The following is a 25,236-nucleotide window of genomic DNA, read 5'->3' as shown; positions in this document are numbered from 1 at the left end:
AGTGGAATACATTAGTTTTGAGCAAAATCAACAAGAGTCACTTCCATCCCAGTCTCATGTCTCTAGTATTACCGTGTCAGCAGCACTTCTGATGGCACACAGCCAGTCTACAGAGTGTTAATTTGATAATTTTACAAACACTTAATTTTAACTGTCTGCCGAGTTGGTATAAGATAATTACACAGTGACAGATCCCAGCTCTACAAACATCATTTGGCAAAAACAAATGTGTTGCGAAAGTGTGCCCTCAGCCAGATTCAAATTTTTATTTCCCTGAGTTTAATGTTCATCTACATTCAGATTTATGAGTCTAAATCCATCCATGCGCCAACTTTGTTTATTTACATATGGTTCAAAACATTGCTCTTGCCTCAAACGGTGCAGCAAAAAAAGCATGTAGCCTACCTTCTTTGGCCTGGAGTTGTTTCGAGTGCGTGTTGCGGTAATGAAGGTTATTATTATACTCGTATTCTTGTGAATGTTTTTTTCTCTTTGTCTCCCTCACTCTTTAACTCACCCCTCTCTCCCCTCACCTTCTCCCCCCACCCTCAGTGATCGTGGGCAGGGTTTCCTCTGACCCCCGGGGTCAGGGGAAGCGTGGTGGCAGAGCTGTCCGTCATCAAGGCTTACAAGACAGGAGGCCTGAAGCTCCTCCAGGCATCACGAGGACATGCTATGATGATGATGAATGATGTATTTTTGCACCTAAAGTTTTGACTTGCTATTCTCATCATAGCATGTAAGGGAGTAGGAATGGTATGAACTCCATCTCAATCTGACTTTCTTTAAGGGTAATTTAGCCACATTCAACTGTCGTTTTTTTTATTTTTTTTAATAAATCACCGTGATTTTACATTTTGTTTTCCTTAGTACAATAGATAAATCGTATGGGGCTGTAGATGTACCGTCGGCAATCCCTCGCTCGGGATCTCCACCCTTTGGTTCACTCACCATGCCCCAAGCCAGTGGGTCCCCACCCGCAAACCTATACCATTCACCAGCCTAGAACACCCATTTGACAACCTGTAGTTGTATAGCTGGTAGCTCTAGTGTAGTCTAGTGTTAATGACACAATACTCAGCATACTGTCAGGGACTATTGATGTATGAACGTAAGATCTACATGAGTGGCATCCCTCATAAATGTGGTTTACTGGCAAAAAAGGACATGTGTATTTGAAATAATTTTTAAGGAATTCCTTTCGATTTTTGGTCAATTGCAGATTGCAGACACCTGTCCGCTATCAGACCCCATCACCCCAGCAGACCCGGTGCTCCATACTCCCCCTGCAGGCCAGACGCCGCCCCACCTCCACATACCCCCATCGCCCGTCACAGGCCGGGGACCCATCCGGCCGTAAACCTACTCCCCCCCCCGGGACGGGAGAGGAAGTCTGCCACGACCATCTGCGCCCCCGGCCTGTGGGCCACCCGGAAATTGAAAGGCTGCAACGCGAGGTACCACCGGGTGATCCTCGCGTTGGCATCCTTCATCCGTTGGAGCCACTGGAGGGGGGAGTGGTCGGAGTAGAGGGTGAATTGGTACAGACCGAGCCAGGACACAGTTCTCCAGCGAAAATGGAGCGAACTCCGGTTTATTTCCCCTTCTGAGCAAACAAACACAATGTCACACGAACAAAATGTTCTTTCCGTCCGTCTCATGCTCTTACGACGCTCTCTCTGGCTCGCAGAGAACGTCTTCCTTCTCTCTCTCTCCCCCCCTCACTGAAAGACAAGCAGGCACATAAATACACACTTCCTGATTGGGTCAGATTGCAGACACCTGTCCGCAATCAGACCCCACCACCCCAGCAGACCCGCCGCCCCACCTCCACAGTCTGTTAAACCTTAATTTTTTCATTGTTCAATGGCTGACCACATAATATTTGCTGATAGTTAGAATTGTGAAAGTATTTTCCTTAATGTAACATGTAAAAAGTTATCATCAACCATAATGACAAACATTTATTATTTGTTTTTATTACATGCTGCTTATGAAAAATCATGACTTCAATTCTTGGGGATCCAAACAACGGTCCAATTAGAAACGCAATCGATGCAGGAATTCCCAACCGTCCATCGGCTAATCTAGCTATCAATCAATCACAGATCAGTCAGACATTCACTGGAGGAAGTCTCCACGTAGACACAACACCCCTGGGATCCTAAGCGCTGCGATAGGCCACCTCGTAGGTCAATCACGTGGCTCCGCCCCCTCTCGGAATTGGCAGTATGCAGACTGGCAGTCCCCAGAAAGGTGTCCAGGATCAGACCTCGGCTCCACAACTACACACACACACACACACACACACACACACACACACACACACACACACACACACACACACACATATATATTAGAGATGCGCGGATGGGCTATTATTTGATCCGCAACCGCATCACAAAACGCTTGATCCGCCCGCCATCCATCCGCAACAATTTTTTTGACCAATTTTCAAAACCGCACCCGCCCGCCATCCGCCTGTTGTTTTTAGGCATATGCGCTGCTGACGCGAGGCTAGAAAGTTCTTGCCTGTTCTTGAAAGGAGACTGATCCAATGCAGCAAAGATATTTAAAGGATAAAGTCCCTAGTATGAAAGCCTATTGGCTATGTTGTAGCCTATTAGGGCTGTCAACGAATATTCGAAGTTCGAATATTCGTTCGAAATGTATCCAAAAACGCGAATTCGAACGTGAAAATTAATATTCGAATGTGAAAAAACACTTCCGCGGTACAAGCGCCTCTATCTGCTTTGTGAATGAGCCTCTGTCTGTTCGCGATGTCCCTCATAATATTCGAATGTGAAAAAACACTCCCGCGGTACAAGTGTAACAGACTAGTATTGTGAAGAGCGAATGTATTTTATCCCCTCGGGGTTTCCGTACTTGGATATAGGTATTCCAGCTCGGCTATGCCATTCAATAAGCATCCGAAGTAGAGCTCAGGGAGCTAGTAGTCTGGCTGGTGAAAGCTGCTATAACGCAATGTTCTCGGCAAAGTCCGAGACAGCTTTTTTTTCATGAATCCGAACGGTGCGTAGTGCTGGCCCTTTCGCTGGCATGGTGGAAGGCGTAGGCGACATGCATTTTTTTCTTTATCGATTTCGATAAATGGTAAGCAAAGCAAGGAACGTTACCACTAGCATACTTTGTAACATTCAGAAGCGGGCGTCTTCTTCAGATTACTATAGTTTGCGCGCTTGCAGGTGTGGTGGTGAAATGCAAGCGATACAAAGATGTGGCTTTTCATGATTAGGCCTCCACGTTACTGGGCTGTTTATAGGATATATATATATCCCACTAATTTGAACCATGGTTTTGTCGCATTATTGACATATTGACGGCAACTGCGCAAAATAGGCAACCAGATATTCGAATAGTTCGATTCGTGATTTTTTTCCAAACGAACATTCGAATGTCATTTTTGAGCAATTTTGACAGCCCTATAGCCTATCCCCAGAATATTATCAGTGAAGTGACGTCTGTCTCCGATCGATGCACAGGGAGAAACTTCAAATCATTGTAATAAAACGCAATTTGGTACACCATTTTAATATGGTAATATAGCCTACTGTGTTTTTTTTTTTGCAAAATGAAAGATAGCCTTTTAAGGAAACGCCGACTCGAGCCTATTAATTCCGAAATTTCACCGCATTGAAGGCTATATAGGCTACTGTAACAAGCCCAACACTTGCCTGCTTGCCTTGCAAATCAAAGTTTTCCGACTATTTTTCTTACCTTCTTTCTTAGGTGTTGATGTTACTGGGCTAGAAGTTTAACTTGTTCTGCACATCTCGCGCTGCCAATGCCTGATGTCACTTCTGAGTCAAATCACTCCATCATCTCTTTGAAATTCCATATTCCACGAGTGGTAGGCTACAATGACTGGCTGTTTTAAAATATAACTTATACGAAACAAAATAACCCAGGCAGTTTCATCTACGAGACGTTAAAGCTTCTTCCAATACTGAGAGCTGTCTCATAACTTGCAGGTTTGTGGAGACGCGACATGGGACGGATCGTCACTTAATTTAAACTTTTTTGCTTCCGTTAGTGTGTGTGTGTGTGTGTGTGTGTGTGATAGAGACAGAGAGGCCAATTTACTGCCTGATGAGAATTGGATTATTTCAAAATGTGCTTGGAAGTAGGTAACGACATTTAACAATGTGTATATATTTTTGAATTTCGTTGGTTAAACCGCCAACCGCCCGAATTTAATTAAAATATTATTTTTTGTCACGTCACCCGCCCGATCCGCGGTTTAACCGCGGAGTCCGCGGTTGCAACCGCCAACCGCGCATCTCTAATATATATATAGTTTAACAGCACTGGGAATTTTAACTATACATGTATCACTCCGTTTAACAGGTGTTTTAATAACCGTTATTGATATTAATTTCTTTGTGTAGCTTGCAACAAACTTTGCCCCCGAAGATGAACATGTTTCCAGACATAACTTTTTGTTTAATTAAGAATGGTCGTGCTCCTATGAAATCAGCTGACCTCGATTTATTAGAGAAGAGCAAAAATAAAGCTGTAACACTGTAAGGCAAACAACGTTGTGCTGATATTCAGTACAACAGCACTCCTACTCGTGTGATATTGCTTAAATATAAAGTATTTCAGATTTTCCAAGATAAAAACATATTTCAGTAAACTACCAAACCTCAACAGAAATGTGTGCCCTGGGCTGTCGTCGGTAGAAGATGGTCCTCAGGTTGAACTCTGGGCTGCTGTTCTGCTCGTGCACTCGAGTCCTCACTACGCGGTCCTCACAACGCACCACAGCATAGACATCTGGGGCTGGGACACACACACACACACAATCACACACACACACAATCACACAGACCATGCTGTATCCTCCCGTCTGCTGGTTGTCTTGCTCAGGGTAAGGGTGAAGAGACAAGGGGGATAGTAAATAAGGTGCATGTCCTTTGTGTGTGTGTGTGTGTTTGTGTGTGTGTGTGTGTGTGGGTGCGTGCGTGCGTGCGTGCATGTGCGTGTAATAAAGGTTTATTCCGTTTGGTGGCTAAATGCAAATTACATGAATGTGTTGCATGCACAGCCTCCAGCTCAGATAAAGTGAAGTGATGAAAGTTTAAACAGGAGTAAAAAGAGGAAACCTTTTTTAATAGCAACGCCGTGTGACATCATGGGACCTGCAAGGCACCCTAGTTTGTGGTCTAGATGGGTCTTTCTGGGGGTTACGCACACAATGTAACGCTTCTCCCCCAGATTACTGACTAACCCGTGACCCCAATCACATGAACTTCAACAAAACGTAATAACTTGTAATACCTCAACTGGAACTCCTTCTTTAGCAGGCGAATAATCGCTCTCCTAGCCACGATGAAGTTGGTATTCCGCATTATTAAAACGTAAACATCGACGCAAATTGACGAAAGAAAAGTTGAATCGAGTGTAAAATGTATATTTTCTATGATACCCACGTCAATCATAAAGGAACAGAACTAGCTCATGAATGTTCATATCATGTGTCCCCAACAGTCCTCTACATTTCATACCTGTGTATTTGGTACGGCTGAGCACCTCTGCCCTCTGCAGGTGGACGGTGGTCACGACCCAGGGCTCAGGTAAACAACACTGGAATGAAGAGGGGGAGGGGAGGTCTTCATTCAACTCCCTAGAGAGAGAGAGAGAGAGAGAGAGAGAGAGAGAGAGAGAGAGAGAGAGAGAGAGAGAGAGAGAGAGAGATTCAAGCTGGAACGTTTTGAGTTTATTTCCCTATTTCCAAGGCCATATTATCCAAATTAAGACGAGTAGCCTTTTTTAAATAAATGTCATATTTGTAAATATATTATCTGTTATGGTATAGCTGTGAAGTGCCCCCCCCCCCCATCACATTTGAGGAGTCCAACTGTCAGTCCAAGCAGCAATTACTAGCGGTAGCGCTAGTAATTCACCCTAGGAGATGTAATTGGCTGTATACTGCTATCCTCAGCGTATTCGTCGCAATTAGGCTATTCCGAACCCTGCCCGCAAACATTAATTTGAGAATTCTTCGGTATGGTATTATATTTTTCTGTAGTATGTGTGAAAATGTACTTTAGCTATAAGTTCATGTACATCTATGGTCTTCACAGCCTTAGTTAATTTCCCTTTTCTACATTAATGAGTAATTAGGGTAGGGTCCTTGCTCTGGGAGGCTTACAGGAAGAGTATGAGGCCCCGTCCACACGGGCGAAAACGATCTGTTTTTTGTTTCATGCGTTTCAGATATATCTCCGTAAAGACAGATCCATTGTGAAACCGCATCGAGCTGTAGAAACTCTGTAGTAAATATTCAAGGCGCTGGTTCACCAAAAAATGTGGAGCGCATCAAGCCTGTGCGCATACAGCCTGTGCGCTGTATACAAACATTCAGTCATGAGGAGATTAAACCTTATAAATTGAGAAAAAACACAAATGTACAGTTAGTAACTGTAGTTAACGCTACAAAAAGAATACAATAAAACATTTTTTTTTAAAGTTCAACGCAAATCTGACGTTGCCTGGTTGGTTGGGGGGCAATGACGTCATCGTTTGCGTTTCAGGCGTCCACACGAATCCTAACATGAATCCGCATAGGTCCGAATATAATTGAAACCACCCTGGGACATAGTTTCAGAAAAGTGCGGTTTCGGGCACCGGATCGGCCGGATACGTCTGGACGGTCGACCGAAACGCAGAAGACATGCGGTTTCACCAAAAAATCGACTCTATGTAGACAGGGGCCTGAGATGTCATTAATCAGGAATGGGGAAAGGGTCAGGGCTTCTTGCTATGGTAGGCCTACAGGTAGAATGCCAACATTCAGGGTTCAATGAAACTTGAGGAACTTTGGGAGCCTTTTTCTGCCTCTATCCTAAATGAATACAATCCAAGTATCAACTGTTACCAAATAACCAAAGAAGTCTCAACTATGTTCAAATAACCTAAATAATATCTTTAAATTTCGAACAAATATCCTCAATATTATCGTAAAATCGTTAACCTAAATAAGTATAAACTATGATCAAATAACCTAATAATATCTTTAAACTTTGATCAAATAACCTAAAAAAGTATCATGCATGATAAAATAATTGTAATTATATAAAAAGTCTATAAACTATGAATAAACAACCGAAGTACCGGGTAAAATAAACTAAACAGTGTATAAATTAATAACATAATAATACATGAGCAATAGCTCCTCACCTGGGCATGAGGTGGAGTTTGAGGTGGGAGAAGACCCCTGTGGTGGAGGTGGATAAGACCCCTAGCTAAGGTGGAGGTTAGAGAATAGCCCTACCTTAGGGGGAGGTGGGGGTGGAGGGGGGAGTGGGTACCTGAGGTGGAGATAGGCGTGGGTACCTGAGGTCGAGGTGGGCGTGGGTACCTGAGGTGGAGGTGGGTGTGGGTACCTACAAGGCGGCCATACAACCCTGAACACACCTGATCTCATCAGATCTCGGAAGCTAAGCAGGGTCGGGGCTGGTTAGTACTTGGATGGTAGACCGCCTGGGAATACCAGGTGCTGTAAGTGGTGTTGGGTGGTGGCCAATAGGTGGTACTCTTCCCTCTGGCCCCTTCACTCATCAAACCCGATGCCCCAGTGCAGTGACGGAGACACTGTGCTGTAGAAGGCGCCGTCCTTTGGAGGAGACATAAAACTGAGGTCCTGACTCACTGTGATCATAAAAGATCCCAGGACACTTATCGCAAAGAGTAAGGGTTACCCCGGTGTCCTGGCCCAACCAGGCTAATTCAGTCCTGCCCCCCTAATAATCCTCCTGTACAATTGGCTGACTCATTAATTCCCTCACTCTCCACCTCATGCTCGTGTGTGGTTAGCGTTCTAGCGCAGATTGGCTGCCGTGCATCACCCAAGTGGGTGCTACACACTGGTGGTGGTGAGTTACGTCGCCCCCTTCACTGTAAGCGTCTTTCGGTCATTGAAAAGCGCTATATAAATAGAATGAATTATTTTATTATTATTATTACCTGAGGTGGAGTAGTGCGTAAGTAACTGAGGTGGAGGTGGGCGTGGGTACCTGAAGTGGAGATGGGCGTGGGCAGCTGAGGTGGAGGTGCGCGTGGGTACCTGAGGTGGAGGTGCGCGTGGAGGTGGGCGTGGGTACCTGAGCTGGAGGTGGGCGTGGGTACCTGAGGTGGAGGTGGGCGTGGGTACCTGAGGTGGAGGTGGGCGTGGGTACCTGAGGTGGAGGTGGGCGTGGGTACCTGAGGTGGAGGTGGGCGTGGGTACCTGAGCAGGAGGAGGGCGTGGGTACCTGAGCATGAGGTGGGCGTGGGTACCTGAGGTGGAGGTGCGCGTGGAGGTGGCCGTGGGTACCTGAGGTGGAGGTGGGCGTGGGTACCTGAGCAGGAGGTGGGCGTGGGTACCTGAGCAGGAGGTGGGCGTGGGTACCTGAGGTGGAGGTGGGCGTGGGTACCTGAGCAGGAGGTGGGCGTGGGTACCTGAGCTGGAGGTGGGCGTGGGTACCTGAGGTGGAGGTGGGCGTGGGTACCTGAGGTGGAGGTGGGCGTGGGAGAAGACCCGCAGCAGGAAGCGTCCACTGGCGCCGGGCAGGAAAGTAGTGGGCAGCACGGCGTAGCGGCCTGAGGGCAGGGTGCCCCTCAGGGTGACGCTGCGGGAGTCCATGTAGATGGAGCTGGCCTCCTGCTCCGTCGGACACTGCACCCTGGAGCTGCGGTTCACCTCCACCTGGGCGGCCCAGACACAGGGAGGCATGCTGTACTTGGCCTTATTGATGAGGGCAGACATTGGATCTGTTTTGTTTCTTTGTTCGATGCATCTTACATTTTTACAGTTTGCTGACTAGATTTTATCTTTTATTTTACTGTTGATACATATTATTATTGAGATTTTAAGCAGGATTATAATTAATTAAAATTACTATGATCATATTATTAGATTTATATCTATATGTTTCGAGCATTTTTAATTGTTCTTTGTAAGATAACTTCAAAAAAAGGAAAAGTGTGAGATCTGTTTTTCAGGGACAGGAGGAGGTTTAATACATTTCCTCTAGTGGTAAACGGCATAACTTTGAAATCAGTTTGTCCAGCCGTACTTATGCATTAACCGAAGAGATCCTGGTCATTCTTGGGTAAATAGCAGTTCATCCTCAATTTCAGGGAAACTCTAATCACCTTCAGCACCTCGAAGCCGATGGGCAGGTTTTCTCCTCGCCCCTCTCTCCGGCGCCTCCTGCGGTCTTCCTGCTGCAGACAGATCAGCACCTCCTCCTCCCGACCACGGACCTCCAGGAGGAACTGACAGAGAGACATACAGGAGGGAGCGTTAAGAAGGAGACGAAGAGAAGTGCCTGACGAAGAAGATAAGGTTTAATTGATAACCTTTATTATTGAGTGCTATATTTTTTGTAATTTAGACTTTTGGTTGGTTGCAATCCTCAACCTCACCTCTATAGTCCACTACATCCTACACACTGCACCTTTCGAAATAATAAGAGTAAAACATAAAAATGAACCAAATAATATGCACTCCAATCCACTGTTATTGTTACACAGTTGTATATTTGACCAGTCCTCTCGCCACGCATGGAGGAGGTGCACCTGTGGGTTGTGTAGAAACGTCTCCATATGGTTGATGCATCCCCCACATCGACTCCTCTTATCCACACACGCCCCCCATTCTCCTTCCACCTCTACACTCTGTGACTCCTCCTCCTCCTCCTTGCTCCACCTTCCCTGCGACTCCTCTTCATTGGCTCCACCTGCTTTCTCCTTCACAACCCTCTCTTTTCCACCTCCTCTCGCCACAGCCCGCCGTCTCTCCCCGAGACGGGGCTCCTTGCGGCCCCCTCTTTGCCTGCCATCTCTTCTTCCTCCTCCTGCTGGCCTGGGGCACGCTGTGGGGCCCCTGGACCGGAGGACGGCACCATGATCAAGAGAGCCCCCCGGCGCCGGGGCCCATTCCCCGAAGCAGCTCTCCTCCCTCCAGTGGGAGCCGGACCACAGCCGGGCCTTCTCCACCAGGCGGCACAGCACCACGTCGGTGAAGTAGCGGCAGAAGTCCCCGAACTCCATCCTGATGGGGAGATACAATACTTGAACAGAACTCCGTCCTGACGGGGAGATGCAATACTTATTTGCCAGAAGGTGAACATGCACTAAGACTCTGGTTCATGGTGTACCTTTATATCTTAGTAGTTGGTGCTATTATCGCAAGGGATTCAAACCAGATAGAGTGAGTGTTATTGAGGTAAAGGGGGTAACAGCGTCTTGCTCAAGGATGCCTACAGGTGGCTCTCAGGACATTTGGCATCGTACCAAGGACAAGTTGGGAGTTGAAGGCCGTTGCCTAGCCAAGAAACTATTTTGCCACAAATATTTTATCAGATCTTGTCAATAATGGGCCATTGGTAACTCATAGGTTTATTCTGCAAGTATATTCAATGGCGTTGTATGCATGAAAGGTCTAGGGTACCTACCAAAACTCTCCTACATCTCGGACTTGGATTCCCATTTTTTCTCTCTCAGGGCAATTCAGCTGCTGCCACTCATCAGATCTGTAGAGGAAGGGGAGGTGCAGATGAAACAGCACATCCACCACCAAACCATACCAAGAAACTTTTGACCCTCTAACCTTCTCACCACATCAACCTCTCACCCTATCACCACCTCACCCCCTCATCTCCTCACCTCCTCAACCTCTCACCTCCTCACCACCTCACCCTCTCACCTCCTCAACTCCTCACCTCCTCACCCTCTTAGCTCCTCACCTCCTCAGCCTCTCACCTCCTCACCCTCTCACCACCTCACCCTCTCAACTTCTCACCTCCTCGACCCCCTCACCTCCTCACTGTCTCACCCTCTCACTCTCACACCTTCTCACCCTCTCACATCCTAAGCTCTTCACCTCCTCACCATCTCACCCTCTCACCAACTCACCCTCTCAACTCCTCACCCTTTCTTCCCCTCACCATCTCACCTCCTAACCCTCTTACTTCCTCACACTCTCACCAACTCACCCTCTCAACTCCTCAACCTCTCTTCTCCTCACCCACAACTCCTCACCCTCTCACCTCCTCACCCTCTCAACTCCTCACCTCCTCACCCTCTTAGCTCCTCACCCACTCACCCTCTCCACCTCCTCACCTCTTCGACCCCCTCACCATCTCACCTCCTTACCCTCTCATCTCCTCATCCTCTCACCCCCTCACAACCTCAACCTCTAACCACCTCACCACCTCACCTCCTCCTCACCTCCTCATCCTCTCACCTCCTCACCACCTCACCCTCGCACCTCCTCACCCTCTCTTCTCCTCTCCCTCAACTCCTCACCTTTCACCTCCTCACCCTCTCACGTCCTCACCACCTCACGCTCTCACACCTCCTCACCCTCTCACCTCCTCAACACCTAAGCTTTTCACCTCCTCACAACCTCACCCTCTCACCTCCTCACCATCTCATCTCCTCACCCTCATACCTCCTCACCCTCTCACCCTCTCATCTCCTCACCTCCTCACCCCCTCACCTCTGGCTCCAGGCGCCGGTCCAGTCCGTGGTGCCCCAGGGGTTCCTCATGCGTATCATGAGGAGGCGGGACATCCCGTTGCGGCTGAGTAGGTTGTCCCCCTTCCACACCTTCCTAAGGGCGGTCACCCCGTAGGCGTGGCCGCGCACCAGGCCGCAGTCCAGCACTGACTCCACCGCCTCGCCCTCTGCTGGCTGGGAGGGACACAGACACGCTGGTCCCCTTCAGTCAACATCATCATATCGATTCATCATTCTACCCCACGTAGAGAAGATACATGTTGAACTAGAGAATGCATTGTAGGATGCTGCAGTGCAAAGTCAGGTCGAAAATGTGTTTTAATAAAGCCACTTAGTTTAAGTAAAGAAATGTTGAATGGTGAATTAAGTGAAAAGAGTTCAAAAGTCTAAATGGAGTAAACAATGTAAACAAATAAATAAAATGGTTTGAAATTAACGAGAAAAGATCCACAATCAAAGTGTGTTTTTTTGTTACATTTTCGAATTCTTCAACATTGACCACGGCTTCATCGTCCTCCCATTGACTTCAATTAGAAAATGACAAAAAAGTTGCATATTTTAAATATTTGTATTTAAGTATTTACAATTAAAACTATTAGCGATCGATTCCAGGCTACTATTGACATTTTAAAAGTGGAATGGAGGCTCCAGTTCAGACATGAGGGAATAAGTAAGGGCCCAACGTTTGTAGAGAATAATAAGGAAAGAACAAAAGAAAAAAGCCGAAGAATAACAATAGTTGAGCGCTGCTCACCTCATAAAATATACATGACGAGACTTTGAGGTAAACTAAGGAGACATTGTTGGAGCATTGATTTGTAATGGTTCTTTCAAGGACATGTGTAATTCTGATGAAATCCAAAATCGAATTGTAAAATATATATTGTTCAATAAACTGCACCAAAGATTGAGTACACCTGAATGAGGTGACAATGTCATGACGATGTCATGTGTACAAATCAGAGCCGACGATGTCTTCATATAATGATTTCAGCTGGGTGACATCATGGGTAGGTAGGAAGGATAAGGGAGGAAGAAAGGAGGGAACAAGGCCATAAGGGAGAGAACAAAGGAAGGTAGGAAGCTGACATTGGCTGACCCGTATGAAGCAGGTGATCAGGGCTCGGCGGTCGTTGGCCCTACTGAGCGTGTTGTACAGCGCTCTCTGCTGGTCGGCATGGCAATGTAGGGTCCGGGGGTCGAGGGTCAGTGTCTCCGAGACTCCCCCGGTGAAGTCTATCAGGGCCTCGGCCGTATTTCCGCCCTCCAGGGCCTCGTAGCAACCGTTCAGCCTGCAAAATGGATGACTGGTTCTTGGTGGTCCAATGTTAGTCTAGTGCAGTAGCTGACCGTGGATGTTAAGCCTTGGCCCTCTGACCCCCCTGACCCTTACTGTGTCCTATTTATAGTACTGCTGGAAGTCACCTGTGACAATTCCAGCTCTGAAACAACATGAATACGCTATTCCAGCTGTAGCAATGCAACAAGCAAACAGCATGGAGGGAGTGAGAGTGATCACCAAAACTAAACAGAAGCTATCTCTGTAGCAAAATACAAATCTTCCTGCCAAATGTCGCATCCCACAAGCTGTCTGTGCACTTCAGTAGAATATATAGACATATATCGACATACATCTATATATAGACAACCTGGTGTGCAAAACGCAGGACAGCAGACAAATCAAACACAGACATAAAGCTTTTGCTCCCTGCTAATCCCATCCCCCACAGGTATCACGATAGTTGGTGGCCAACACATTCAGAGGGAAGATATGATTGGTCAATTTTTCAACCCACTGTGAAATGATAGCGGGCCCACCAATCACAGGGCTGCTTAGCATTTTCCTTCCCAACAACTGCAGAGTCAGCAGCATTCTGCTCCCAAAGTGGCTTCTTTCTTTTAACCCTTCACGTACAAACACTAATTTAACAGGCTCTTTTGAAGGGTTATTTTCCTACAAAACATTTTAGTCAAAATGATGATTGTTAAAATAAACACAAAAATAAAATTAGAATATCTAGAATAGCTGAGGCCCTCAGAGGGCCTAGAAGGCCCCGACGGTTACCCTCTGGTCTGGTTTTCAGACCCTCTAGGTCAGGCATCTCCAAACGGTGGACCGCGGTCTGGGTCCGGACCAAGTGACGGTCCTATCCGGACCCATGACCAATTTAAAATAATAAAAAAAAAATATATATATATCTTTTTTTTATGATTTCACTATACAAAGCATGATTATGTTAATAAAATCATTTCTCACTGAAATACAAATTGAAAGGCAGAATAGTCTGTAGTACAGCATAAAAACAGCAAAAAGCAATGATCTTCTGTTACGTAGGTGGGTTGGCTCATCATTATTATCGTATTCCGTTCAATGTAAACATCAGGGGCCGTATTTACAAAGGATCTTAGGGCTAAAAGTAGGTCCTAACTGGCGAATTTAGGAGTAACTCCTAAAAATAATGGGCGTGTCACTCTTACATTTAGGACCCCTAACTTTTTTCACTAACAGCAATTCACAAAGTATTTCAGGCCTAAAAGTAGCACCTAAGTTTAGGAGAGCTTAAAAGTCCTCAAGAGGACTCCTAACTAAATGCCTGCGAGACGAAATGTTAGGGTATTCAACTTGTTGTGGAGTTAATGCGTGATGCAATAACATCCCTGACTAACAGGAATAATCCGATTGGTCCCGAAATAAAATGTTTGGCCACACTATGTTATTTAGCAACAGGGGAAATGCAACTTTGCAATGCCGACGATTTAAAATTATGGCAACCATCAGTCAGCCGTGCCATAACCTTTCCTTTGGACATTCAACAATTACACAGGATCAAAGCCAACTTCATGGCAATTGCAGGTATGCCCGGTGTGGTCGGTGCTATTGACAGGACGCACATAAAAATAATTGCGCCATCAAAAGGCGAGGACGTGTTCGTCAATAGGAAGAAAGTGCATTCCATCAACACGCAGGTTGTTTTTGATGCAAATTTTAACATAGCCTACTGGATGTTGTTGCAAAGTGGCCTGGATCTTCAGCTACCCATGATTCACGCATTTTAATGGTGAGCGGTCTGAGGCAGCTTTTTGAGATTTACCAGTTGGGTGTCACTTGCTGGGTGACAGTGACTATCCATGCAAGACGTGGCTCTAGACACCCTACCTCAATCCACAACCGGGAGCACAGTTAAAGTATAACATGTAAGTGATTACGCAGATTACGCTTAATCCTATGTGTAAAACACATCGTATTGGCTCTTTGACGCCTTTTATTTATTGAATCCATATTTATTATTGTTTACTGATTTCTCCCATATATGCTAGGGCACACAAACATACACGAAATGTTGTGGAGGGAGGAATTGGGCAGATGAAACGTCGGTTTCATGTCCTCCACGGCGAAATACGCCTCCCCCCAGAGAGGGCAAGCACAGTAATCACTGTATGTGCCATTCTACACAACCTCTGCAAGCGGAGGAACATTCCACAGCCAGATGATGATGATGATGATGATGATGATGATGATGATGATGATGATGGCGATCAACATGACAAGGAATTTGGCCGTGTGGAACCGAGTGGACAGGCATTTAGGGATCACTTTGAAAACACATTTTAGGTAAACACCTTGGCACTTGGTCAACACTTGGGTAGTTCATAACATTTATTTTCTTTTAAATTGTATGTATTTTTATTGTTTGCTTTCTCTCTCTCTTGAACGTGCAGGCTACAACGTCATTATCGTGGTCTGCACAAAATTGTCATCATGCGTGTATTCTGCTAACTGCACTATAACTACTTAATAGGAATTCATTTCTAGCCTAGGCTATTTCCTTGTTTTTCGCTGATTCAGTGGGCTCGTCTGAACAACCAATCACCGAACTGACCGCTTCTAAACTCGTGCACGAGAATTGACGTAAGCCATAGCAACGGCGCGTCACTCTTAGTTCACTCTTTGTGATTTATCCTTAGTAAGAGTAGGTCTCAGCGGCTTTGTGAATAACCTTTAAGAAAAAACTCCTACGTAAAATGTTGTAGCGCGAGTTAGGAGCACTCCTAGCGGTAAGATAAAATGCTTTGTGAATACGGCCCCAGGTTGGTATAGGTAGTTATTTTGTATGAGGAATTTAATCCCTTTTCTTTCCCCCCCTCTGCTCAGGTACCCCCGCCCCTCCCTGTAGAGTATCCTGCAGGCCCAGTGGTGACAACAGCTGAGGGCAATTACAATCAAAAGGGGCAGGTGGATAGCCCGCCCCTTTTGCTCTCCCACACCACTTGGCTCTAGCTGGGGAGAATATGTCTTATGCAGAGGCAATAAGAAAAAGTACAAGGCACGGGGGACGCTAACAGGCCAGTGGGGACTAGTGCTCACCAGCGGCCAGGAAAAGGGGATACAATGCAGATAGAGGAAAAACAGTCACTTCTTGCTTTCATGGTAGATGTGGCTATTAAAATTGTGGTGGAGGCGGCCGAAAGGTTTCTTGAGGAGGTAGAAATGGGCCCAGAGGAGTTACACACATTCATGAGGCAGAAGCTTGAGGTGCAGGAGAGAGGGAGGGAGAGAGAAGGGAGGGGCAAAGGCAGGAGTGAGGGAAATGGTAAAGAAGGGGAAATGGACATGACTGAATATGAGGATACTTAATCTGTTGATGTTTTATTTAATGCAATGGAACGCAAGGAGCCTAATCGCAAATGGCCAAGAGTTTAAAAGATTTGTGGATGTTTTTAATGGAGAGTATAAACCAGCTTTACTGTGTATCCAGGAAACTTGGCTTGAACCTTGTTTGGACTATGTCGTGCCAGGGTATGAAAGTATTAGACAGGACCGAAGTGGGAAAGCAGGAGGAGGGTGTGCAACGTTTGTAAGGTCTGATGTGAAGTACCAGAGGGTGCAAATTAAGTCTTCTCTAGAGTGTGTGGTGGTAAAGATGTGGGAAAATAAAAAATGGGTAAATATAATTAACTTTTATAATCCCTGCTTGCCAGTCGACATAATCGATTTGGAGGAGATTATGGAACAGATAGGGGCACCGATTATTTGGATAGGTGACTTTAATGCACATAATCCTTTGTGGGGAAGCAGAATGAAAGATAAAAATGGGAGCACAGTGGAGGATTTTATGGACAAACATGGGTTAGTATGTATGAATGATGGTAGGCCAACTAGGTTTGAAATTAAGACAGGGGTAGGTTCATGCATAGATTTAGCACTAGCATCCAGTGAATACGCAAGAGTAGGAGAATGGGACAATATGGACAGGTGCTCAATGGGTAGTGATCACTTTCCAATACTTTTGAAGTTTGGGAAAACTTTGTTAACTGATGATCAGACTAGACCAACATATTTTAACTATGGGAAGGCAGACTGGGAGAAGTTCTCTAGTAAATGTGATAGTGGCCTTGAAAGTGTGAATGGAGAGGGAACATTAGATGAGTGGAACAATAGTTTATGTGCAATGATATTAAGTAGTGCATATCAGTGCATCCCTTTAAAGAAAAACCCTAAAACTAGAGTAAGTGTGCCATGGTGGAATAGGGCTTGTGATAAAGCAGTTAGGGATAGAAACTGTGCATTATAGACTATTGAGAAGGTGCCCAACAGAGAATAATGCAATAGAGAACAAAAAGGCTGAGGGCTAAGGCAAGAAGAGTAATTAAGGTTACAAAAAAAGTGTTGGAGAGGATATTGTGGAAAATTGGGCGTGGATACATCAGTTGGAGACATATGGGCAGCAGTTCATCGTATGTCAGGAGTGGTAAGGAAAAGGAGAATGCCAGTATTTGAGGAAAAGGGAGTTATAGCAAAGAGTGATATAGAGAAAGCAGAAATGTGTGAAAGTAAGTTTAAGGATGTACATAGGGGAGCAAACATTGGGGAGGAAGGCATTAGAAAGAGGAATGAGACGCTAAGACAACATATTTTGAAACTCGGGGTGAATGACGATAATGCTGATTGTGTTAATTTGTACTTTTCAATTGAAGAGCTGCGCAGAGCCATAAATAAAGGGGGGAAAACAGCACCAGGGAAGGATGGCATAAGCTATGAGATATTTAAAAGAATAGGTGATCCAGTGGTGGAAGAAATGTTAGCACTTATGAATACTGTTTGGAAGGAAGGAAGGCTTCCATTAGCCTGGAAGCAGGCAGTGGTGGTCCCGATTTTAAAGCCAGGGAAAGAAGCAGAGCATCCAGGGTCATATAGACCCATTGCACTAACAGCAGTGATGTGTAAAATAATGGAAAGAATGGTGACGGATAGGTTAGTATACAAACTGGAGAAAGAGGGGTGGTTCACACTAATGCAAAGTGGGTTTCGCAGAGGAAGAAGTACCATGGATTCTGTGATCTCCCTGTGATCTTCGGATGTAAAGAAAGCCATGGTTAATAAAGAGGGAGTAGTTGCAGTGTTTTTGGATATTGAAAAGGCTTATGACATGTTGTGGAAGGAGGGGCTCATCCTTAAGCTGTACGATGCAGAAATTCGAGGGCGTATGCTGAACTGGGTACAGGACTTTTTAAAGAACAGGGTAATTCAGGTTAGGGTAGGGGAGGCGATGTCGAATGGCACATGCGTTGAGAATGGAACACCACAAGGAAGTGTAATAAGTCTGGTTTTATTTAATGTAATGGTGAATTACATTTTTAAAGACATTGGATCAGGGTTTGGTTTCTCATTGTTTGCAGACGACGGAACAGTGTGGAAAAGAGGCAGGAACATCAAACACATAACAGAGAAAATACAGATAGCATTAAATAAAATAATGGACTGGGGAAGCAGGTGTGGATTTAAGATATCAACGGAAAAAACTAAATATGTTGTATTTGGCAATAAGAAAACTGTGTCAAGGTTTAGTAATGTATGGGCAAGCAGTAGAGGGGGTAAAAGAGTTTAAATTATTGGGAGCAGTTTGTGATGAAAGATTGACTTTTAAAAAGCATGTAGATGTAGAGTGAAAAGGGAGTGTAAAGTGAAAAGGGAGTGTTTCATTTTTAAAGTTAATGAGGAGATGGGGAGGATGGAGTTTGGGGAGGAGGGGGTGGCCCTATAGTTCACTGGCCAGCAATACCACCATTGATTCTACCAGTGCCAGAGATAGATCTGAGTGTTTTGGCGTATGAGAGAACTGCAACATTTGGGGGCATTGTAAGGGAAAGGTTAAATAACACTTGGGGGCAGTCCATTCAAATTTACACTGATGGGGCCCAAGACCCAAGAACTGGAATTCTGGTTTTGCTTTTTGCATCCCAGATTTGGATGTGAGCAGGTATAAGCGAATGTCTGAGGGGGTTTCAGTTTATACCACAGAGCTGCTTGCTATAATCTGGGCTATACAGTGGGTGGAGGAGGTGAGGCCAGGCTCAGTGGTGATATGCTCTGACTCTGCATCAGGGCTGATGACCTTGAAGGAGGGAGGGCTTGGAGCCAGGTCGGACCTCATGGTGGAGCTTCTTACCCTGATGTACAGGATTGAGCAGGCGGGAGAGTTAGTGGGGTTCTTGTGGGTCCCAGCCCATGTGGGGATAGAGGGGAATGAGCTAGCTGATGGAGCAGCGAAAAGGGCTTTAAGAAGGGAAAAGGTGGACGTAAAAGTGAGGCTTGGGTTAACTGAGTGTAGGTCAATCATAAAGAGGAACATCATGGCTGTGTGGCAGGAGGAGTGGGATCGGGAAAAGAAGGGGAGGCATTATTACAGCTTGCAGAAGTCAGTCACAAGGAGCCAGTGTTTTCTGGGAAAAGAAAGGAGGCATACAGTCATTATGACCAGACTGAGGTTGGGGCATTGTGGACGAGCATGGGACTTACACAAAATTGGGAAACATGAGGATGGACTGTGTGGGGAGTGTGGCAAAAACCAAACAGTGGAACATGTCCTGATGGAGTGTGCAGGACTCGCTCTAGAGAGGGAACGGCTGTATGCAGCGGTGGGCACAACACCCGTTACTCTGAGGAGCCTTCTGGGTCCCATCGAGGACCAGCGTGGGATTGTAAAAGCTGCGCTGGAATTTATGGCGGCCACTCGACAGATAAAAATGGATTGATTGCGGTTTGGAATTTTGTTTTTGTTTTTATTTTATTTTATTTTTTTGTCCTGTGGATGGCAGCAACGTGCCGCAAAGGCATACAGCCTGCCGGAAATTAAAGGAAGAAGAAGAAGAAGACCACTTGGCTCTAAGCCACGGTTGATACTGGTTGTATCGTGTTTGGGCGCTACGCCATTGATGTGGACACTACCTGTCGCATTTGTAGGCTTTCATGCCATTGTTTGTAGGCTCTTTAGCCTTCATTATGTTGTCTTGCTGGTCTTGCCAGGCAAGTTAGATTTCCCTGGCGATAGTCGTTTGCTTGTGTTGTATTAGTTTGTATTATCAAGCTGAGTGGGTTATTGTTTAGTGCTTGTTTGTCTAACTGTTGTTCCTGTTTTGTTCTCCCTTTCCCTTATCCCTTTCCAGTCAATAAACATTATTATTTACTTTAGAAAACGTATTTGCTTTGGATCCTTTCTACTACCGGCATTACGAATCCAAACACAGATCCTTCGAGGAAAAGTATCCCCAGAAGTCAGAAGTAAGAGCGTGGAAAATATCCGAGCTGAGAGCTCAGTATGAGAGGTCTACGCGTGTCTTCACACACTCATTTACAGGCCAGAAACATGCAAATGAATGCTCATTTAAGATTGCATGGATTTTGGGGCAACATAAAAAAACTTTCAGTGACACCACTGTTGTGAGGAGTGCTTGAACGCTGCTGCCGAGACGTTACTTGAAGGTAAACAAAGGGATGAATTGTGTGAAAAAATAAAGCAAATCCCAATGTGAGCTGCAACGGCAACCAGAAAATCTGAAATTTTATCAGATGACGCACTGTCACAGCTTCATGCGGCTGTTCAGAGTGCCCCATCCAGCCAGTCATCTTCAGATGTAACGGATAATGCCCAGCTTTTGGTTTATATGCGATTGTTTTATCAAGACAAGAAAGAGATCTGTGAGGACCTGTTGGGTCTAACACCACTTGAGACACTGTTTTGCTTACTTGAAATGAAGGCCTAATACTATTTTTTTGTGTTTATTTGAAATGTAGGCCTGGTGTACCTGTTTTGCTTACTTGAAATGTAGGCCTAATGCAAATGGTTATTTGAAGTGTAGGCCTAATGTTCCTGCTCTGCTTACTTCACATGTAGGCCTTATGCACTTTATATGTTTACTTGAATTGCAGGCCTAATGTACCTGTTTTGTATACCATTCCATGAAATGTTAATATGCGTTACTTCGTCTTACTATTTTTTCATGGTTAAAAGTAAGCTATTTGGAAATTGAAAATAAATACATCTGGGGCCGTATTCACAAAGGATCTTAGGGCTAAAAGTAGCTCCTAACTGGCGAATTTAGGAGTAACTCCTAAAAATAATGGGCGTGTCACTCTTAAATTTAGGACTCCTAACTTTTTTCACTAAGAGCAATTCACAAAGTATTTTAGGCCTAAAAGTAGCACCTAAGTCTAGGAGAGCTTAAAAGTCCTCAAGAGGACTCCTAACTCAGTAAGACCTATTCACAAAGAATCGTAAAATGCCTGCGAGACGAAATGTTAGGGTATTAAACTTGTTGTGGAGTTAGTGCGCGATGCAATAACATCCTCGACTAACAGGAATAATCAGATAAGTCCCGAAATAAAATGTTTGGCCACACTACGTTATTTAGCAACAGGGGAAATGCAACTTTGCAATGCCGACGATTTAAAAATATCGCAACCATCAGTCAGCCGTGCCATAAACTTTCCTTTGGACATTCAACAATTACACAGGATCAAAGCCAACTTCATGGCAATTGCAGGTATGCCCGGTGTGGTCGGTGCTATTGACGGGACGCACATAAAAATAATTGCGCCATCAAAAGGCGAGGACGTGTTCGTCAATAGGAAGAAAGTGCATTCCATCAACACGCAGGTTGTTTTTGATGCAAATTTTAACATAGCCTACTGGATGTTGATGCAAAGTGGCCCTGAGCTTCAGCTACCCATGATTCGCGCATTTTAATGGTGAGCGGTCTGAGGCAGCTTTTTTAGATGTACCAGTTGGGTGTCACTTGCTGGGTGACAGTGACTATCCATGCAAGACGTGGCTCTAGACACCCTACCTCAATCCACAACCGGGAGCACAGTTAAAGTAACATGCAAGTGATTACGCAGATTATGCTCAGTTCTATGCGTAAAACACATCGTATTGGCTCTTTGACGCCTTTTACTTGTTGAATCCATATATATTATTGTTTACTGATTTCCTCCATATAGAGCACACAAACATACACGAAATGTTGTGGAGAGAGGAATTGGGCAGATGAAACGTCGTTTTTATGTCCTCCACGGCGAAATACGCCTCACCCCAGAGAGGGCAAGCACAGTAATCACTGTATGTGCCATTCTACACAACCTCTGCAAGCGGAGGAACATTCCACAGCCAGACGACGATGATGATGATGATGATGATGATGATGATGATGATGATGATGGCGATCAACATGACAATGAATTTGGCCGTGTGGAACCGAGTGGACTGGCATTTAGGGATCACTTTGAAAACACATTTTAGGTAAAGCACAAATCAGTCAACACTTGTGTAGTTCATAACATTTATTTTATTTTCAATTTTACGTATTTTTATTGTTTGCTTCCCTCTCTCTCTTGAACGTGCAGGCTACAACGTCATTATCGTGGTCTGCACAAAATTGTCATCATGCGTGTATTCTGCTAACTGCACTATAACTACTTAATAGGAATTCATTTCTAGCCTAGGCTATTTCCTTGTTTTTCGGTGATTTAGTGGGCTCGTCTGAACAACCAATCACCGAACTTACCGCTTCTAAACTCGTGCACGAGAATTGACGTAATCCATAGCAACGTTGCGTCACTCTTAGTTCATTCTTCGTGATTCATCCTTTGTAAGAGTAGGTCTCAGCGGCTTTGTGAATAACTTTTAAGAAAAAACTCCTACATAAAATGTTTTAGCGCGAGTTAGGAGCACTCCTAGCGGTAAGATAAAATGCTTTGTGAATATGGCCCCAGACCTCTAGGTGTTAGTCTGGGGTTCAGACCCTCTAGGTGTTAGTCTTATGTTCAGACCCTCATCGGTGTTAGTCTAGTGTTCAGACCAAGCCCCGAGGAACAGTGCATACTTCCGCCGATTGCTTTCTTTGATTTGATCGCCAGTGAGCGGCTTGCGGTTTCAAAAGTCGCCGTCACTGTATTTTCCTAGTGCACTGTTTTTCGGGCGCATTGTTGCTCGGGTGCTCTAGCCTAAAGCCTGATTGCCTAGCCTGCGCTAATTGCTCTCCGGTGGGCTGCTTGGGTTTCCAAGGCTCGCCGTCACCGTGTTATTGTCGGGGTGTCGCGTCGTTGCTCGGGTGCTCTCGCCTAAAGCTTGACTGCCTAGCCTGCGTTATATTGCTCTCCAGTGGGCTGCTTGGGTTGTGTCATGTCGTGTCGTTGCTCGGATGCTCTTGACTGCCTAGCCTACTAATTAATTTACTTGCAATTCATTTTTGCCGACATGTTAAGCACTCATAATTGTGTTGCCTGCATGGCCTCCCTGCAGGCGAAGGATGGCCATGACCATTGCCCTGCATGTCTCGGGGATGAACACCTGAGGGAAGCAGTGTTAGAGTACCCGTGCATGAACTGTAGTTTCATGCCTCATACACTGAGGCTAGCTAGGTTGGCTGAGGTGTAGGGCGGACAAGGGTTGCCCCCTTCAGGTCTTGGTCCTAGTGGCACCAGGCGCCGTGCCTCGGCAGCTGGGGGACCCCCAAGGAAGTCCCGTAAGATCGACAACTTGGCAAACCAAGTGGATACGATTTTGGATGAGGTTGCTCAGATTAAAGCCCTCCTACAGAACCTCCAACCGGCTCAGGGTGTACCAGCCGCGGCCCCTGCGGCTGCGCAACCTAGTTATCCAGAGGATGACATGCTGTCTACAGCTGCGTCCTGTAGTCTCTTTACAGAGGCGGAAGAACAAGGGGTCGACGAGGTAGCGTCCTTTGCCTCAGGCTTTCTCTCAAGGGTCTCTAGGCGGCTCGGCTAGAGGGTCAGGTTCCAGCCGCGACACTGTTAGACCAGCCGTGCGAATAGCCCTGGCAAGACTGGGGTTAGATGAAGCTCCTGTTTCATCTGCACCTGTGATTGCCTTTTTTCCACAGGCCGCTCAACCTTCCGTTTTCTATCTGCCCCCCTCTGAGCCGTAAATCCCAGAGCTTCATAGATGCTGGCCAGATTCAAGGGCTCTCTCCCATCACACTAGTGATAGCAGAGTTCTGGCAACTATGGCGTATGCTGATACTTATGGCTTGGACCGGTGAGCTCCGATTGAGCCTGCTATAGCATCCCTGGTTGTCTCTCCAGACGAGGCTCAGAGAGCCGATGTGCGCTCTCGGCCCCAGTGCCGGATTACAGATGACCTCCTTACCAGGAGTTACAACATTGCTGCCTGTGTGGGACGACTTGGGAATTCGCTTTCTCACATCATTCTTGCGCTGTCTCAAACTATACGGGTGTCAGGTGCTGATCCTTCAGCACAGACCCTCAGTGATGCTTCACTGCAGACTTTTGCGTATATGTCTAGGGAGCTAGGCAGATTAATGTCAAGTGTTACGTTGGCGCGCCGCCAGTTTTGGCTGGCGCAAACGCCCCTGTCTGAGGTGTGTCGACAGACCCTCCGTTCTCTTCCAGTGGTCCCAGGCCAGACGTTTGGGCCATCTGCTCTTCAGGCCCTGGAGCGAAGTGTACAGGGTGGCCAGGATAGCTAGGAGTCTCATTGCGTCTCAAGCGTTTTATTAGCCGTTGTATTTACTATTATTTTGCAGGAGATGGAGGGGTGGGCAGCTGACAGGGGTCGTAGTGAAACAATTGTTGAATTGGCCCGGCATCCGAGAGGGCTCAGTGCACGGCTCCGTTACCTTCTCATGTACAAGGTTTTTCCTTTTACTTAACATGATGGTTGATGATTTTTAGGTACTGTGTTGATTTTTTATCACTCAAAGTTTCCGAGGGATGTGTAGACAGACCTCTCGCTCATGATGCTAAAATGCTAACAATGCTAGACAACAAGAATATTTCTGCATCCAGCACATCATGTACAAGGGCGTGGCTGGCTCCCATGATGCGGAAGAAAATCTCTCTTTGATGTTGCCCTGCGCCATTGAGCAGTTTTCATAGGAATGAATGGCCGCCACTTTATTTTATTCCATTTACTGTACAGTATACCTCTATTTATTGTTTTTTGCACATTTGAAATTTTAAAATTGTTACTGATTTGTATTTTAGATAGGGCTAATTAGTTTAATTGTTATTTTATTTATATTCTATTTGTCACCTTATTTTAATATCACTGCCACTTTTGCATTTCACTGCGTTTCTTTCCTTATGAAATTCTACATATTCTAGTGTTATCTCTAGAAAAAATCCAAAGCTAATGTAATGATGACAATGACAAAAAGAATGTTGGTTTAAGAAGCAAGATTTTTAATACATTTCTGAGCTGCCCATGCCTTCACCAACGGCCCATTCCGGTAATTGACCAGGAAGCAGGCCACGCTGAACAACTCATCTATGTTCCCGCATATAGACAGCTGTACGACCTTGTTGAACTGTTTGTTCTCCTTCACCCTCCTTATACAGATGCACTCTCAGACGTGCAATCACCTGTGCCTGCCTGACATCCTCTTGAC

The 25,236-nt window shown here is 45.6% G+C and overlaps 1 protein-coding gene and 1 pseudogene across 2 annotated transcripts in view; one reads left to right on the top strand and one right to left on the bottom strand.

The window, feature by feature from the left end:
• Positions 1-1,567: 1,567 nt before the first annotated feature.
• LOC115529855 (calpain-5) overlaps positions 1,568-25,236 on the bottom strand; it is a 30,883-nt gene continuing 7,214 nt past the window's right edge. The window contains exons 5-13 of one of the 2 annotated variants that reach the window (XM_030338978.1): positions 12,629-12,821; positions 11,510-11,703; positions 10,464-10,541; positions 9,586-10,060; positions 9,160-9,282; positions 8,514-8,710; positions 5,529-5,647; positions 4,667-4,803; positions 1,568-2,285 (exon numbers count right to left, since the gene is read on the bottom strand). In XM_030338978.1, the coding sequence (XP_030194838.1) occupies positions 2,103-2,285; positions 4,667-4,803; positions 5,529-5,647; positions 8,514-8,710; positions 9,160-9,282; positions 9,586-10,060; positions 10,464-10,541; positions 11,510-11,703; positions 12,629-12,821 (1,699 nt within the window). In that variant the 3' untranslated portion in view covers positions 1,568-2,102. Of the gene's footprint in view, positions 2,286-4,666; positions 4,804-5,528; positions 5,648-7,539; positions 8,711-9,159; positions 9,283-9,585; positions 10,061-10,463; positions 10,542-11,509; positions 11,704-12,628; positions 12,822-25,236 lie in introns of those variants that run through there. The other variant, XM_030338977.1, reaches the window with a different exon arrangement.
• On the top strand, positions 7,413-7,531 carry LOC115530104 (uncharacterized; annotated as a pseudogene).

This window comes from Gadus morhua, chromosome 17, assembly GCF_902167405.1.
Source record: "Gadus morhua chromosome 17, gadMor3.0, whole genome shotgun sequence".
NCBI classification, from domain to species: Eukaryota; Metazoa; Chordata; class Actinopteri; order Gadiformes; family Gadidae; genus Gadus; species Gadus morhua.
This window is presented reverse-complemented; position numbering and strand designations above follow the sequence as displayed.